The 15,610-nt window shown below is 43.5% G+C and overlaps 1 protein-coding gene across 1 annotated transcript; it reads left to right on the forward strand.

The window, feature by feature from the left end:
* The first annotated feature begins 826 nt into the window (after positions 1-826).
* On the forward strand, positions 827-12,407 carry LOC115202986 (putative solute carrier family 22 member 31). Its single transcript, XM_029767211.1, has 9 exons — positions 827-1,293; positions 3,604-3,707; positions 3,904-4,058; positions 7,287-7,455; positions 7,678-7,823; positions 10,575-10,683; positions 10,869-11,083; positions 11,406-11,517; positions 11,723-12,407. The coding sequence occupies exons 1-9, from the start codon at positions 838-840 to the stop codon at positions 12,165-12,167; spliced, it is 1,911 nt and encodes a 636-aa protein (XP_029623071.1). The 5' UTR covers positions 827-837; the 3' UTR covers positions 12,168-12,407.
* The last annotated feature ends 3,203 nt before the right edge of the window (positions 12,408-15,610 follow it).

Below are 15,610 nucleotides of genomic sequence, written 5' to 3' on the forward strand. Positions count from 1 at the left end.
AGCTAAATGAGGAATTTTAACAACAGTTCATTTTTATGAATTAAGATTTTTTAGCACATTTATCACAGGCAAGTTAAATTGATACAATACCAATCAGTATACACATGTGTAACACTTTATACCTATGTATACTTTATTTGACAGGGACAATGTACATCAAATCATCAGTCTCAGTATGAGAAGGGATGTGTTGCTCCAGATTTAGCTGACAGCTCATTTACATTTTAATTTCATCCCTATATTTAATCCCTAGTTTGTCCCAAAGGCCCTCAAGGCAACGTTCAGGCTTCTGTGGCACCAAAGTGGTCAACTGAAACCAATTAGAAAACTGTCTGTACAGAGGTAGAAGAAACACTGGCGGCTATCTCTTGCGTTGCCAGCAGGAGGACGCCTGGAAAAGTGAATGTTTTTGGCTGATATTTACATCTATGATCATGAGGGAGGCCATTATATTTGTTGACAAGTATTTATAGTAGGCTACGCATGAACCAGGTATGATGAGGTAACCATTTGAAATCATACAAGCGTTTCCATTGACAGTGACACGTCCACTCCAAAATCTAATTCCAGTAGACCTCTATTCACCTCCCCTATTACCTGACTTCCCGAGCAGTGTTTGGTGACCATGTTAAGTGAATGACACAGTAAAAAAATAGATTTGACAACCTGATTGATCCCTTCTGCCATCCTCTGAATGAAGTTAATACATTTGGCGATCTGTCAGTGCGTATGAACACAGATCTACGAGCAGATGGACTTCCCACCAATGACATTTCGGTTACTTACCGACCTGCCCACTTGACTGGAGTTGTGCTTCCTTATCTAGCCTATCCTGCCATGCCCTGCGGTGTGTGTGGATGTCCCGCACCACTGACAACAGCGGTTTTGGCACGGTCTCTAACAATGGACTTTGAAACGAAGATTTATTCCAGAATCGGTGGATATGGACGATATAACAGAATTATTTCCATATTCAGCTGGTTTCCGAACTTTGCTGTGATGCTGAACCTTTTTTGCGACGTTTTTTACACTCTGATTCCCGGGTCGTACCACTGTAAACCCGACCCGACCCTTTTACCTTCAGGTTTTCTTTTCAGTAATTATTCCAGACAAGGGTATCTCAATTTTACCATACCGTGGGTGAATGGCTCTGGACTGAGTCACTGTGAACTTTATAAGTACCCTAGAAACGTCTCCAACTTCATAGACAACATTCCAAGGGAGATAGTGCCATGTACGAGTGGATGGGAGTACGACCAAGCTGCAGCGCTTCAAAGCAACTACGTTACAGAGGTAAACAGATATATGTACTTGGATTCGATGGTTTGTGGTTGTTTTTGGAGAGTTTGTGTTTTTGCCAGATTAGCAATCATTCATGTGCAAGGGATGTTTCTGTGACGACGCATTTACCTTACCTAATTTGGTTTACAAGGAGCCGTTTTTCAGGCTAATGTGTGAATATCTTTGCCAAGCCCTGTCAAATGTTCTTCATCCATTCAACGTAGGCTACTCAGAGGAGATTTGGGTTTAGCCTATAACTTCGGGGTTTGTAACTTTTTTTATTATTTTTTAAATTCCCGTGTGTTAATTGATATTGTCCCAGACAGACTGCTGGGGCTGGTCATCAATAGGCCTACAAGATAACAACATCAATAGATGACACGGGATGCCCTGTTAGGCCTACTCACTGCTCAAATCTGTCGTTGGTAAACGTGCTTTGGAGTTTTTAGGATACATGTTGTTTTGGTTATGTGCTGAATTTGATTACCAGATAAACAGTGCTGATATTTTTATCAGATCACATTAGTCTGTTTTATATAATAATTACATTACGTGACTGCTGTGCAGAGCCATGCAATATGGGTGTTTATGTGATGAAAGCAGCACAACAGGAAATGCAGGGACAACAGTGTTCTTCCACCCTGATGGAGTTCCAGGGACGATCTGTCCTCAACAGAGCACATGAGAGGGTCACTCTTAGGATGAGCATTCATCTTTCTGTACTGACCTTTAGCCATCTCATAAACTGAATTGATTTGGCTCTAAGGGAACCCTTTTTCATATTTCTTACTACCAGGCTTATATTCTTATTTCAGACCAGCACAATCAATGCCTCTCTAAAGTTGTCCTGTTTTGCTTCTAGGGAAAAGTTAACTTATTGCACTTGGACTAATTTCACCAGCCCATTATAATATCAAAAAATGGGCAGGCCCATCCCACTGTGCAAATACTGGAACGGGATCTTGGTAAACAAAAGTATCAGCAGGTACTGAAATCTTTAGACACAAAGCAAATACTGGTGTGTGTGAGAGAGAGACAGTGTGTGCGGGCTGTACAGGAAATCAACAAGGGAGGCAGTGGCCCTGATGTGGAGTATTTACTCTCACATGTTTCCCTGGTGATAGGAAGCAACCAGCCCCCCCCCCCCCCCCCCCCCCCCCCACTCCTGGCTTCCCTTCTCCATGATGTCACAGGACATTTGTTCCTGTTCCTAGTGGGGTATAAACATCATACAGCAGGAATGGAGGTCCGTCTGGCCCTGATTTAAGGGGTGGGATGACGGGTACAGATCAAGGGAGGGAAAGAGAGCAAATGAAATGAAGAGATGGGGGGAGGGAGGAAGAAAGAAAGCATTGGAGTAGGGTGAGGAATGGTGGAAGGTACTGGAAACCAAAGTGCAGTGGCTCTAATGTGATAAACCTATCTGCAGTCACTCTTATTCACTCAGGAGATGATATCTATCACACAGCTGAATTCCTCCTTCACATTATTTTAGTGGCTCCATTGACTTGGCTCTTGAACTCCATTCCTGACTATGTGGCAAAAGGGTCTTTCCGTGTCATGTCAGAAAGCCATGACACCCGCCATCTCAGATTGTTCTGAAATCATTTCTGTAGTTAGAAACAGATGAGATTAGCCTTCCTGAAACATTATTTTGTTGAAACAACATTTTATCTCTGAGAAATTAAGCTAATTGATTGCACCCAAGTAGTTACTACAGTAAATGAATCCTATACATTTAAAATGGCCAATTTAGGTTAAATAATTTAGCTTAATTCCTCAGAGATCAAATACTGTTTAAGGAATGCTAATCTTTATTATTATTTTATTTTTTGGTACTCTTTACCCCTTTTTCTCCTAAATGTTGTGATATCCAATTGATAGTTAGTCTTGTCCCATCGTTGCAACTCCCGTACAGACTCGGGAGAGGCGAAGGTCGAGAGCCATGTGTCCTCCGAAACACGACCCCGCCAAGCTGCATTGCTTCTTGACACACTGCTTGCTTAACCCAGAAGCCAGCCGCACCAATGTGTCGGAGGAAATGCAAGGAGTCGCTAGAGCACGATGGGACAAGGACATCCCAGCCAGCCAAACCCTCCCCTAACCCGGACGACGCTAGGCCAATTATGCGCCGCCTCATGGGTCTCCCGATCGTGGCCGGCTGCGACACACCCCGGGATCGAACCCGGATCTGTAGTGATGCGATGCAGTCCCTTAGACCGTTGTGCCATCTCCAATCTGAGATGGTGGGTGTCAATCCTCTTTATTGTTCTTTTTGAGGTGGAATGACTCACCATCTCGCTCTGTCTCTCTGCTCCACAGTGGAACCTAGTGTGTAAGGACTACTGGAAGATTCCTCTGCAGCACATCTGCTTCATGACAGGGTGGATTGTGGGATATGTCCTCCTGGGCACAGTGTGTGACTGGTAACTCCCACCCCCCCCCCCCCCCCCCCCCCCCCCCCCCCCCCCCCCCCCCCCTGTGTTTGTATAATTGTAAACTTCAATTGTATTAATTTCACCATACATATTTCATGTTTCTGTTATTAGGCTATTATGAGTGTTTAATATGTATGCATGAGAAGCTATGTACCTCTAACTGTATTATTTTCTCTATGTTCAGGTTGGGTCGTCGACAGGGCTTCCTGCTGTCTGTGTCTCTGTCCGGTCTGTTAGGAGTAGCTGTGTGTCTGTCCAACAGCCCTGTAGTGTTTCTGCTGCTACGCCTGTCTCAGGGCGCCATGTTGGCTGGGGTCTTCCTTTCCTCTTACCTCATCAGTAAGTACACTTGACTTACCCTACTAATACCTCTCACTCCAGAGTACACACTTAATGGGGCAGTTTAGGGTTGGGCGGGATCCAGATTTTCATATCGTCATACCGTCCTTCTCTCATCCCGGGATTAACAGTATTACTGGTTTAGTACCCCCAAAAAATGCAAAAAAGCCCATTAGGCGTCTATTACCAGAATGCTAACTAAATTAGTAAAAGTAATAGCAGACGGTATGAGAACGAAGAGGAGAAAAAAATGCAAGGAAATCAAGATGGCAGAGGCAGCTGTACAAAACTCATCCAAAGGGCTTTGACTTCTCAAACACGGAAGAAAGCTAACAATATATGATGCCCCGTCTAGCATCCGGCTTCTTCACCCGCGGGATGGTCTGAGACCAGCCACCCGGACAGCTGATGAGACTGGGTTTGCACAACTGAAGAATCTCTGCAACTGTCAGAAACCGTCTCAGGGAAGCTCCTCTGTGTGCTCTTCGTCATCACCAAAGTCTTCACCTGACTGCAGTTTGCCGTCGTAACCGACTTCAGAGGGCAAATGCTCACCTTCGATGGCCACAGGCACGCTGGAGAAGTGTGCTCTTCACAGATGAATCCCGGTTTCAACTATGCTGGACAGATGGTGTTGCGTGGGCGAGCGGTTTGCTATTGTCAACGTTGTGACCAGAGTGCCCCATGGTGTGGTTATGGTATGGGCAGGCATAAGCTACAGACAACAAACTATTGCATTTTATCAATGGCAATTTGAATGCACAGAGGTACCGTGACGATATCCTGAGGCCCATTGTCGTGCCATTTATCCACCGCCATCACCTCATGTTTCAGAATGTAATGCACGGCCCCATGTCGCTAGGATCTGTACACAATGCCTGGAAGCTGAAAATGTCCCAGTTCTTCCATGCTCACCAGACATCACCCAATGAGCATGTTTGGGATGCCCTGGATCAACATGTGTGATAGCTTGTTCCAGTTCCCGCCAATATCCAGCAACTTCACAGGGACAACATTTCACAGGCCACAATGGACTGCCTGATCAACTCTTTGCGAAGGAGATGTGTCATGCTGCATGAGGCAAATTATGGTCACACCAGATACTGACTGGTTTTCTGATCCACGCCCCTACTTTTATTTGTTTTTTGGGGGGGGGGTACTGAATCTGTGACCAACAAATGCATATCTGTATTCCCAATCATGTGAAATTCATAGATTAGGGCCTAATTATTTTTATTTACTGATTTCCTTATTAACTGTAACTCAGTAAAATCTTTGAAGTTACATGTTGCGTTTTACATTTTTGTTCAGTGTATTTTGCTAAATTAGTACCTTAACTGTTCACGCATCAACATTTACCAAGTGGCACTCCAGACTGAAATTGATTAGCTTGTTCTACTTTAGTCAATAGCGTGAGCAGATTAATCAATCGCGTCAATATTGTATGGAAATCAATGGAACTGGGACAATTCGCTGGCACTACATGTCAATGGCACTCTACTAAAAGTAGGGCAAAGCTACTGGTAGTTTTTCCGAAGTTACGGGAATCTTCAGTCATTTTGATAATTAATAGATTGCCATATATTTTCTATCATTGCTCTGGTAATTTATACTTGGATAACTGTATTTAAAATTTTAAAAAATTCATATATTTTTCATTTATGTGTCCATATTCTCCATGACTTTCTAGCAGATACACCATATGGTTCAAGAGAAAATAGCCTAATTAATAAAAAAAAGCATCTAATCAACAATGGCATTATTTTCAATTAACTTTTTTCACAACTTTCACCAGTTTCACGTCAAAACATTGAGAACAAATACATATTGACATGGTTACTTAAGGCAAAAGCAGGGTGGATGGGTGGGCATATAATGTGAACGCCGATCATCTAGCAACCCAAAGTTTGTGTGTTTTTGATTCATCACAGAATTTGAAATTTTAGCAAATTTGCTACTACTTTCTACATTTTAAGCTATTTTGCAACTACTTAGCATGACTTTTACCTAACTCTTAACCCCTAACCCAGCAAACATTAGCCACCTAGCTAACATTAGCCACAACAAATTGGAATCTGTAACATATCATAAGTTCAGCAAATTCGTAACGTATCGAATGAAATGGATGATGGACAACCACAAATGAATACCTACAAAACATAACATGTCATACTATTTGGAGTGTCCCGGATTTATGTTTATGTTACTTCCAGGTTGCCCATAGCCCTCTTGCTTAGAAAGTCCTTACCTTATGCCCCATGATCCCACACCAACCCCTAGCCTCTGGATTACTCACTTGGGGGCTTCCCTCTGTTGCCAACAAACATCAAGGATCACTGAAGGGAAAAGCAATAGGGGAAGTTAAAGGGATTAGGGATTGACTGTGTCGGGGCTGTGGTCGGATACCTGGGTCACCGGGTGCCATCTTGTTGCACTGCTGTACATGTTAGGGTTCAAAGGGCACTGGTTGGAATCACACCCTTGAACCAAGCTGAGCATTACTCATTCACTGACTCCCACCTTCCCCCCTTTACACCCCTCTCCCTCTCAGAGATAGCTTGAGTGTGAGGTAACACAAGGCTCTGTGGGCTAGGCTATCTAGGCCACCCCTGAACCAAGAGTCGTCCCCTCCCCGATGTTGTTCCATTGTTGGGGGGGTCTGGGTTTTCTTGCTGTAACCTTCCTGTGATTGTGAGGTGATTGTGTGAACTGGTGTTTGTTTGTTGACAATTCTTTGCTGAGTGAAGGCAGTCAAGGCGTGCTCAATATGTTTTTCAGACCCTTCTGTGTGTGGGAGTAATGGTGCTAGAGACAGACTGCGGTGGGCCTCCCTCGCAGGCTGTCTTTAACACACCCACATACATATTTGCTCTTCTTACATTCCTCTAAGGTCACTGGTAAATTGAGTCCAGACTTTTGGTTTTAGGCTGAATTTGGGAGGACTGCCTCTCAGTGATCTACTGCCAGAGTTCTTAAAAGGGGGAGTGGGGGAACAATAGCAGGACAGAACATACTGGAAGGAAATGAGTATATATTTTTTCCTTTGTTTTCTCTGAGGGGTTTTGAAGGAGGAGAAGTAGGGCATTGGAGTTTAGGTCAAGGTAGAGTGGATTTCACCAACGGTCACAAATAGCCATATGGTCATTCAGGCTACTAGTTGCATTTTTCTTCTCTCTGTCCTTTATCTCCTTTCTTCATCCTCTCTTCATCTCCCTTTGTGTTCTCCAGGACTGGAGCTGTGTGATCCTCCCCATCGTCTGATGGTTGAAATGGTCAGTGTTTTTTTTGCCATCGCTGCAGAGCTCTTGTTACCAGGGCTGGCGGTGCTGTGTCGTGATTGGCCAGTTCTTCAAGCAGTGGCTACCTTGCCACTGCTCCTGCTGCTCTCCTATTGGTGGTGAGTCTGTCATAAGCATTATTTTGTGGATACACAGTATAGTGTATATTGTTTATGTCGTGGGACAGAAAGTACAGAGGCATGGATAGAGAAAGAGGGATGTGTTATAATTATTATGTATTTTTATATATTTTTGTGGAAGGGCAGAAACTAGAGAAAGTGTCATGGATGGAGAAAAAGAGAGGTGTGTTTTCTATTCCTGTTTTCTTGTATCCACCTCAGCTGTCCATCAGTGTTTCCCGAGTCTCCACGCTGGCTTCTGGCCACAGGTCAGATCGACCAGGCTAAGAGGTGTTTCCAGAGCTTCTCCACCAGGAACAGAGTGTGTCTCAGTGAGGACATCTACCCTGCTGAGAACCTGCTCTCAGGTATCATCATCCCCCACCCTATCCTGGCCCTTTTAGCTAGTCTGTGTCAATGAATAATGTCTGATGCTTGGGGTAGTGTAATTGGTTGCGACGAAATCCTGCACGGAGCCTTTATCGTGCGCTGCCACTTTAAGAGCGCATCAGCAGTCAGGAAGAAGGAAATTAAGATGACTCTTCCAGCTCTGTTTTTTTTTTAATTATTGTATTTTTTTATTTCACCTTTATCAAACCAGGTAGGCTAGTTGAGAACAAGTTCTCATTTGCAACTGCGACCTGGCCAAGATAAAGCATAGCAATTCGACACATGCAACAACACAGAGTTACACATGGAATAAACAAAACATACAGTCAATAATACAGTTGAATAAAAGAAAACAAAAAGTCTATATACAGTGAGTGCAATTGAGGTAAGTTAAGGCAATAAATAGGCCATAGTGGTGAAGTAATTACAATATAGCAATTAAACACTGGAATGGTAGATGTGCAGAAGATGAATGTGCAAGTAAAGATACTGGGGTGCAAAGGAGCAAGATAAATACGGTATGGGGATGAGGTAGGTAGATAGCCCATCTGTAAACAGCCCATCTATGTACAGGTGCAGTGATCTGTGAGCTGCTCTGACAGCTGGTGCTTAAAGCTAGTGAGGGAGATATGAGTCTCCAACTTCAGAGATTTTTGTAGTTCGTTCCAGTCATTGGCAGCAGAGAACTGGAAGGAAAGACGACCAAAGGAGGAATTGGCTTTGGGGGTGACCAGAGAGATATACCTGCTGGAGCGCGTGCTACGAGTGGGTGCTGCTATGGTGACCAGTGAGCTGAGATAAGGCGGGGCTTTACCTAGCAAAGACTTGTAGATGACCTGGAGCCAGTGGGTTTGGCGACGAGTATGAAGCGAGGGCCAACCAACGAGTGCGTACAGGTCGCAATGGTGGGTCATGTGTGTGAGAACTCTCGGTTGGCGCGGCAGTTTTGACCGTGTGTTACTCTTTGCAGAAGTCGTGTTTATTTTCAGCGTGCTTAGTTTGTAAAGTTTTTAAGTCGATCGCTGTTGTTACCGCTCTATGTCGTGTTTGGAATCTGTTGGGACCGCTCTTGTCATTAATCGCATGGATTAGCAGCAACATTGTTGCGAAGCGTTGACAAATAAACCAACAAACCAACAGGTGTATCAGACTGACAGACGACTGAAAGCCTGGAGTTTATAGCTAGAACGTAGCCCTTAGTGCTTGACACTGGAGCTAACTTTCTCTTTGTTGCGCTGCACGCCATGGGGGGCCAGTACAAAAAAAATGTATGAAATGTATGCATTCACTACTGTAAGTCGCTCTGGATAAGAGCGTCTGCTAAATGACTAAAATGTAAAAAATTGTATGTTCATTGCTGTTGGACTGTTATTGCTTTCAGGACGTATTTTTGACAGTGGTGTTCAACGGAGTGTGCATTTGAGATGTATTATTTGGGATTATTGATTGAACTAGTGATTTATTTTGGTTCTTATGGTTTTCTGGCCTGAGAGACTTAGGATATGTGTTTGCACCCACAGAATTTCATACACCCATGCACTCTTCCCCCTGGGAATTAATACAGAGTATTTCAAATCATTTGTTAATGACTGGGTTTTCTATTGTAGATTGCCTATGAGTCGCTCTAATCCTTATTGTATGAGGTAGGCCTATTATTGGTTGGATTACCCGTGTGGTGTGCCAGTGGAGAGAAAGGATATCTGGCAAACAGGCTACATTCTAGGCAGTCTCTTTGTGTGTGTGTGTATATATATATATATATATATATATATATATATATATATATATATATATATAGATATAGATATAGATATAGATATAGATATAGATATATAGATATAGATATAGATATAGATAGATAGATAGATAGTAGCGGTACTCTCTGTCTCTGACCCGTTTCCTTTCGGCAGGGTTAATACCTGCCTGCAGCCCGAACAAAAAATCTTCATCTTTACCTCTCTAACAATAAAGCTACAAGGTTAATTAATGCTTTGGGCAATACATCCAAATGACCAGGTTTCCACATATTTTATGTTATTGGTTTTCACTCATCCACAATCAGCACAGCAACACATAACAAACAACCCATCCAGTCCACTCACAGCATTCCCCCATATCCAATATTAGTGAACTTTGTTTGAGGTACACAAGGCTTAGGACGTTTCTATGGTTCCTGGTTACCTGTACCAGCTACACAACTGAGCTCTCTCACAGCTCCACCTTTTCACAGGCAGCCAGTCACTTAATGAGTGAGCACACCCAACACATGAGCTCTCCTGTGGTAGACACCATAAGAGCTCTTTGTTTCAATGCGACCGTAGTGTACTAAATCGCAAACTGGAATTACCTTAGTCCAAATCAAGAAGCGTTACATTTTATGTTTTGGTAATTTATCGGACGCTCTTATCAAGAGCGACTTACAGGAGCAGTCAGGGTTAAGTGCCTTGCTCAAGGGCACACTGACAGATTTTTCACCTTGTCGGCTGTGGGATTCGAACCAGAGACCTTTCGGTTACTGGCCCAACGCTCTTATCCTCTTGGCTGACTGAATGGTTCCATTTAGTGTGATTTTAATAGTAGCCACTGGTTCTGAGGAGAGAAATTCCCTATGGAATGTGGGTTATATGTTTGTACCAAGTGAACAGCGTTGAGGTCAAGTGCCCTTTGGCTTTGGTATTTCCAGTGTGAATGTAGGCTCATATCTCTCCCTCTCCTTTTCTTCTCGGTAGAGATAGATGCGGAGTACCCAGATGATACTCAGCCTTGCTACCACTCAGTCCTGGAGTTGCATTCCACCCGAGTGATCTGGAGGAACTGCCTCATCCTTAGCTTTACTATGTGAGTTAGTATCTAACATAGCTTGTATGACCTTCTATATGACTCCCTCCACTGAACAATACAGCCACGAGGAATGGTAATGTCACCATTTACCGCAGCTGCTTTTAACAGTACTGTTTGGACAGAGTAAGTTTCATGTTTTGGGCCAAGGACCTAACCTTTCCTAACTCCTCCTCCTCCTCCAGGTTCATAGGCACAGGCATCCAGTACTGTTTCATCAGGAACCTCCACAGCTACTCCCACAACTTCTACTTTAGTTACTTCCTGCGTGTGCTGACTGGAGCTCTGGGATGCATCTTCCTCTGCCTGTCCGTCAACCGCTTTGGTCGCCGTGGTATCCTGCTTCTGTCTGCCATTATCACCGGCCTGTCCTCGCTGCTGCTGCTGGCCCTCACACAGTGTAGGTGTAACCTGCTTTATATATGTGCTATGATGATACTATGTTGTTATACTATTTCTATACACACATTTTCTTTAAATGCCTCTATACCGGCTCTCATACGGTCTTCTCTCCCCTGTACATGGTTCATCAGTAACTATTCTCCTCATACAGTAGCCATAGATTTGCCATGATGACCCCATTCATAATGATGTCACTGTTATGATTCTGATTGGCCATTACATTTATTCAGGTGATTTCAGGTCCATTTTTGTTTTTAAGTGCCTGTTTCGTAGTTTGCTTTGTTTTTATTGAGTCATCAGAAAGTTGTGTCCTTCTCTAGATCTGCGTGGAGTGCTGGTGTTGTTGCTGTCTGTGCTGGGGCTCCTCTTCTCCCAGGCCCTGGCCATGCTCAGTGCATTCTTTGCCAGCGAGGTCATGCCCACCGTAGTCCGGTAAGTATTATCTGTCTACTGTCCTGATCACACTAAACTGCCGTTAGTTTGTCTGTGCTTGTTTTTCCATGTATGTGGACATCTGTCTGTCTGAGGGAGGCATATGAAATGTGGGTTGTGTGTCTGGACCAAATGCTGGGTCAGGTGCCCTTGACAATGTCAGTGAGCTCTATACATCTCCTGACCCTCTCTCTCCCTCTCTCAGTGGTGGTTGTCTGGGGCTGGTGCTAGCGTCTGGCTGTATGGGGATGGCTGCTTCCTCTATGATGGAGCTCCAGAACAACAGGGGTTACTTCCTCCACCACGTCATCTTCGCCTCCTTCGCCGTCCTCTCGGTGCTGTCCATCATGCTGCTGCCGGAGAGCAAGCGCAAGCCGCTACCCGACTCTCTGAAGGACGGAGAGAGCCAGCGACGGCCCCCTCTCTTCCTGTCCCGTGAAGACAACCTGCCCCTGCTCTATACCCAGCGTGGAGCCTCCGAGTACAACCCTGATAACTACTCCCGCCTGGTCTCCGCCACCAGGAAGATGCTCATCAAAGACAATTTACCCTATAAGATCGTTGTGCCTTCCCAGTCCTCGCTGCTGCCTTCCAACAGCGAGGTGCATTGCATACTGGAGGAAGAGGCACTAAGAGAGGACTTGTCTTAACAGCCTCTAACTACAATCATCCAATCTCCTCTCCCACAGAGAGACCTCACCTCAAACCCACTGAATATCTCTCCCCACCACACTGAGACAGTTTGATCCAGACTCGTATCGCTCTGAACGACGGGTCTTCTTGGATATTTTGAAGGGGAGGGGAGTTTGAGATGAGGTGTGCATTTACTGTGTCAGTTTTTTGTTGTTGTGCCAAATGTTTCAAACAATACAAAAAACGATACAAAAAAATGATGTTTGTGTGTGTGCTTGCACAGACTCTGCTGAAAGACTGTGTGCTAGTCCTTTGTTTTTGTACTGATGGAGATCTGCTGTTTCTAAGACCGTGTTAACACCCTCTCTTCTCCAGGTCGTGCAGCAATGAGCTATGACTTTATTAACCACTAAGGCTAAAGGCTCACTTGAGAAGCGTTGCTTGTCCACTTAACTGGTGACTTGTGCTTTTCATTACTGCAGAGAGAAAGAGAGAGCAGGGCCCTGTTACTTAATCTGATTCACTGGTGACTCAACGAGGGGAACTCACAGATAAACGTCCGTTTGGCTCAAACTGGAATGTGGTGTAGCCAATTGTTTGATTTTGGCGGGGAACTCAATGAAGTATCAGTCACTGATAATATCACCGAAGCTATGACCTTAGCAATGAAAGGTCATTCCATCCTGTCCACTTGTTGGACATGTGTTATTAAGAACATGAGGTGTTGTCACATGATGATTTGCTCCCGGAACAGAGTTCTTAGATAAAGAGTTGTTTTAGATTATTGAAATGTGATTAGGTCATGAACCTCTACTCTGAGTCATTATATACTGAGTGGTTCGAGCCCTGAATGCTGACAGCTGTGGCATATCAGACAATATACCACGGGTATGACAAAACGTGTATTTTTACTGCTCTAGTTACATTGGTAACCAATTTATAATAGAATTAAGGCACCTCGGGGGTTTGTGGTATATGGCCAATATACTACGGCTAAGGTCTGTATCCAGGCACTCCGTGTTGCGTCGGGCTTATGAACAGTGCCCCCCCCCCCCCCCCCCCCATTACTTAATTATAACCTTCAAGTGAAACTTTACCTTATATTAGTTGTCACATCCATCTCTCTACCTTAAACTGTGAACTTTCCTGTTAAAAAAAGGCAGTTGCTAGGACATGATACTTAACATTCTATGTAATTTAACTGAAAATACATTTTATCAACTATTAAACCACTTTTCACTGCTCTCTTTTGGTATTTGACTGTGGTTTGAGGTTTGCGTTGTCCTTCTTGGCCTGGCTGTGGAACAGTTTTACATTATATTGTTGGATAGGATGTTTACTCTTATTATCCCGGCTCATTCTCTTTTAATGTTTCATCCCCCTCTCTTCTGCTTGCGTGGGAACAGCCCCCCATACAGGAAGTTTATTTGGAAAAACTTTACCCCACAGCTGACAATATTCTGTCCTTCTAAAGATACTTTGAAAATAGAATTATATACAAAGCATATTACTTTCAGCTATGAATAAGTTGTCTAACTCACAAAAGTTAAATTTTGATTTATTTGGAAGCTGAGGCCATACAATGTTCATTCACTGTTTGCCCATCTTCACGTCTCATAGAAAACTAGAATAAAAATGTCCTCAATCGTCAAGTAAAGAGATGTACTTCCTTTCAGATAATTTGGAAAACGAAATGTCCCTCAGACCCACCCAATAGAATTTCAACAATGCTATTACACTTTTGACATCAATGGGGTCTTAACGAGGTCACTGGGTGTTGAACTAAGGTTGCTGTAGTATTTTTATGAAGCTGATCCACTTCTATTTTGAACTTTTATTTGCTTGCTCGCCTCACTTTTCAAAAATGAAATCCGTTTAAACAGTTCATCAATTTTGAATGGCCTAAACTGAAAATGTATTGAGTTCTGCCCTGTTCTTCACGTCTGATACAATGCTTACCACAAGATGGTGCTGTTCTCTTATGTATTGAATGTACAAAATCCACCATTTGTCTTTCTTAACTGGGTGTTATGTTTGATTATCAACGAAGTCTGATTTTTGTATTTTGAAGAATTGGAAATGTTATGAGTGTAAATAAAATGATAAGACTGGCCAGGTGCTTGGAGTTAGTCCCAACACAAATCAAATCAAATCAAATCAAATTTATTTATATAGCCCTTCGTACATCAGCTGAAATCTCAAAGTGCTGTACAGAAACCCAGCCTAAAACCCCAAACAGCAAGCAATGCATGTGAAAGAAGCACGGTGGCTGGGAAAAACTCCCTAGGAAAAACTCCTGAGAAAGGCCAAAAACCTAGGAAGAAACCTAGAGAGGAACCAGGCTATGAGGGGTGGCCAGTCCTCTTCTGGCTGTGCCGGGTGGATATTATAACAGAACATGGTCAAGATGTTAAAATGTTCGTAAATGACCAGCATGGTCAAATAATAATAATCATAGTAATTGTCGAGGGTGCAACAAGCACGTCCGGTGAACAGGTCAGGGTTCCGTAGCCGCAGGCAGAACAGTTGAAACTGGAGCAGCAGCATGGCCAGGTGGACTGGGGACAGCACACACCATTGCCGAACAGCCTAGTTCATGATGTCTTTTTGTACTGCATTCTCAAAATGATTGAGCCAGATGGGATAATAGACACTGTTGTTAAAGGAAGCACACTGTTCTAGCCTGGCCTTAACTTCATTTTGACATATACAAAATACACTCAATTGTGCTCATTGGACAGTGTTCCATGAATGTTCTAGGGCTGTATAGGAACAGGGAAAAGAAGACTGAAGTTCAGCAGTTGTCTCAGCCAGGGCCTGAGAAAATCACATCTGGAACATCCTGTCAATCATTTGGGATGCTCACTGTTGTCTCTCATCCACGTCTCAACCATTAACTCGCCTCCGAAAGCTTTTCAGTCAGTTTAGTATTTCCTTTGTCACATGGCTCATGGTACAACACTAAAATAAAAACGGCAGTAATGCAGTGAAGGGTGTAAGACAGCATGGTAAAGTTAGTAGATGCTTATTATATCCCCCAAAAATCTAATGATTACACAATTTTCCAGATTATTTATTAACCATTCAATTTAAACTCTAAAATGTAAAGTAGCCTGGTCATGAATTTACTTGGTATAAGGTCAACAGTGATGTGTATAACACCGTTTCAGAATAACTTACTAGTTTAGTAATGTTAACATTTCTATGTACAAATCCTTCCTTCAATCACAGTTCATGGACTCCATCACCAATAGAACTTGTGAAAGATGTGAACACAGAACTCAAGTAGTAAGGTACTATGCCTTGGGCAGCCTACTGCCAGGACAGCAGGCTGCTCAGTGTTAGTGCCAGGGCCAGAGAGCTGAGGGAGAGAACTGTCCCAGCACTGTCTGGGTTGGGGACAGGGTAGCCATAGCTGGTCCTGCAGTCGTTTTTCACTTCTTCATAAGGGATGGGAAGA

The sequence above is a fragment of the Salmo trutta genome, chromosome 12, assembly GCF_901001165.1.
Source record: "Salmo trutta chromosome 12, fSalTru1.1, whole genome shotgun sequence".
Lineage (NCBI taxonomy): Eukaryota > Metazoa > Chordata > Actinopteri > Salmoniformes > Salmonidae > Salmo > Salmo trutta.

Bases quoted from the DNA above. Each gene is read 5' to 3' on its own strand.
- LOC115202986 (XM_029767211.1), top strand. From the start codon at position 838: ATGCCCTGCGGTGTGTGTGGATGTCCCGCACCACTGACAACAGCGGTT. The intron at 1,294-3,603 runs GTAAACAGATAT...TCTGCTCCACAG, and splicing joins AAAGCAACTACGTTACAGAG to TGGAACCTAGTGTGTAAGGA. The intron at 7,456-7,677 runs GTGAGTCTGTCA...TATCCACCTCAG, and splicing joins CTGCTGCTCTCCTATTGGTG to CTGTCCATCAGTGTTTCCCG.